The sequence below is a fragment of the Buceros rhinoceros genome, unplaced genomic scaffold (assembly GCF_000710305.1).
Source record: "Buceros rhinoceros silvestris isolate BGI_N320 unplaced genomic scaffold, ASM71030v1 scaffold9890, whole genome shotgun sequence".
NCBI classification, from domain to species: Eukaryota; Metazoa; Chordata; class Aves; order Bucerotiformes; family Bucerotidae; genus Buceros; species Buceros rhinoceros.
In genome coordinates this window covers 26806-29019 of record NW_010391280.1, presented here as the reverse complement: position 1 = coordinate 29019, position 2214 = coordinate 26806, and the positions used below count along the sequence as shown (strand labels likewise).

General features: G+C 36.0%; 1 protein-coding gene across 2 annotated transcripts in view; it reads left to right on the top strand.

Annotated features, from left to right (window-relative positions):
• The window catches only part of FAM198B (family with sequence similarity 198, member B), a 13069-nt gene extending 11564 nt beyond the window's left edge, over positions 1–1505 (top strand). For both annotated transcript variants that reach the window (XM_010140992.1, XM_010140999.1), the window contains 2 exons: positions 661–887; positions 1186–1505. In XM_010140992.1, the coding sequence (XP_010139294.1) occupies positions 661–887; positions 1186–1393 (435 nt within the window). In that variant the 3' untranslated portion in view covers positions 1394–1505. The remainder of the gene's footprint in view (positions 1–660; positions 888–1185) is intronic.
• The last annotated feature ends 709 nt before the right edge of the window (positions 1506–2214 follow it).

The following is a 2214-nucleotide window of genomic DNA, read 5'->3' as shown; positions in this document are numbered from 1 at the left end:
GAAGAGATGCTTAACATTTACACCACTAAAGTTAGACCTAGGTGTTAGATGTTTTCCTTCCAGGTAAGTGCAGTGTGATGAGTAAATGAGGGGTCACATGGGGAAAAAAACAACCTACACTGTAATGTGGTTAAAGTAAATATCACAGTGTAACTCAGGGAGGCTGCTTTGTGGTTATAAATGCACTCTTCTTGCATTTTGTAGCTTTTGATGGGATGCTGTGCCCCTTACTAATATTTTCAATTATTTTGTGCACTATTAGCCTAATAGGTCCCACAAAAAGGAGACCCTCTGTGTGTGTCAGACTGTGCTATTTCTATTGTTCTTCAGCAGAGAAAATGTACAAAACATACAAAACCAGAATTGTATTCACCATCCTGTTATTTCAGTTAGACAGTGGTATTGTTCCATTATTTTCAAGGAATTTCTACTGACATAACAAATCATGGCTATAAAATGGGTAAAATACGCAGTCTGAGAAATTGCTTCTAACAGTATGTGAAGTATGGGGACCAGGTTTTCAATGCCATGTCACTGCTGACTTGTCCTGAGCTTGCTTTCCTGTCAGCTGTGTTTGTGAGCGATGTCTTACAGTGACACTTTGAACCAAATACTTTGATACAGTTTTCACTTTGCACTCTGCTGTACTTTTTGTTTTAGATCTATAACCGACTAGACAGAAATTGCTGTGGATTCAAGCCTCTCAAGGAGGATTCCTGCATGCAGCAAGGACTGAAGCTGAAATGTAGTGATCAGGATGCTGTGGACCTGACGCACATTGTTCAGAGAAAGAATGACCGAAGGCACTTGGCCTTTGTAGACAATAAGGGGTTTTTTGACAGAAATGAGGACAATCTTGACTTCAAAATACTGCAAGGAATCAATGAGTAAGTTTTAAGTTATTAATTTTGTAAAAAGATTGATAATTTGTTCCCAGATGAGCGTGAGACTCTAAGTTACTGGAATAGATATCATTAGCCCAAGACAATTACAGGACGTGTCTGAAAATGTATGAGTAACCCCACTGCTGTAAAAGATACAATTAACGTGCATATGATTAAATATGCATGGACTTCCTTTGCTGAGTCGCAGTCTACATTCATTAGAATAGATTGCTATACCATGACATAAATATTGCAATTCAGACTGATGGCAAAGCTGATGAATTTTTTTGTGCTTTTCCAGATTCCCTGAATCCGCAGTTTCAGTGCTGAGGAGCCAGCATTTACGTGAGAAGTTGCTCCAGTCTTTGTTCCTTGACAAAATATATTGGGAGAGCCAAGGAGGCAGAAGAGGAATTGAAAAGCTTATTGATGTAATAGAAAGGAGGTCCAAAATTCTTCTTACCTATATAAATGCGCATGGAGCCAAAGTACTGCCCATGAATGAATGAAGCAGTCTTGTTTCTCTCTGAGAAATCGTCTTTAAAAAAAATCTTAATGAGGAAAAACCTGACAGTAAAATTGCTTTAATTCATAGGCTTATTTAATTTTTTTTCCAAAACTTGCAAGTTTATTTTCAAATAGGTAATCTTACCTGCTTTAAAAGCAGGTAATTCAATATTCAAATGTCAGCTATAGCTCAACACAGCGCAGTCTCTTGTATGTCACCAGTGAATTGAAATTAAAAAATAACCAAATGGTGCTATGAATATTCTAGTAATACATAGGTACCATGAACACTCCTTCTGTTAAACTGTTTGAAAATTTTCAACAGGATTTTCACTACATTAGGCTGGATTACTCTTACTTCCCTCATTCAAATCTGTAAAAGTTTTATTGCAAATTTAAATGGGAACAGAGATTTGTAAGTGCATAATATATTGATGAAAAATGTCATCACATCAACCTGCTGAAACATACCTAGTGTAGGAATTTGTCTTTTTAATCATGAATACTAAAATGACAAAATTTCTGAAGTGTTATTTTGTTTTATTTTATTTTGATCTTTTGAAATCTGAGGAAATTCAGCTCTTTCAAATGCAGAGGTGTTTGCACTGAACATGAGGGAAATTTAAAAAAGAGAGTGAGGATAACATGGCTTTAACAATCATAATTTATTTGAGAAATACTCTTTTTACCTGTCCAGTATGGAGTACTATTCATCATGAGTCACTTGTTACAATGCATTGTTTTCAGTACAGGTTGTTTTGATGTGTGGGTGGATGATCCCGTATTTTCTGTCTATTGATTAACTGGGTGTTACTCACAGAAT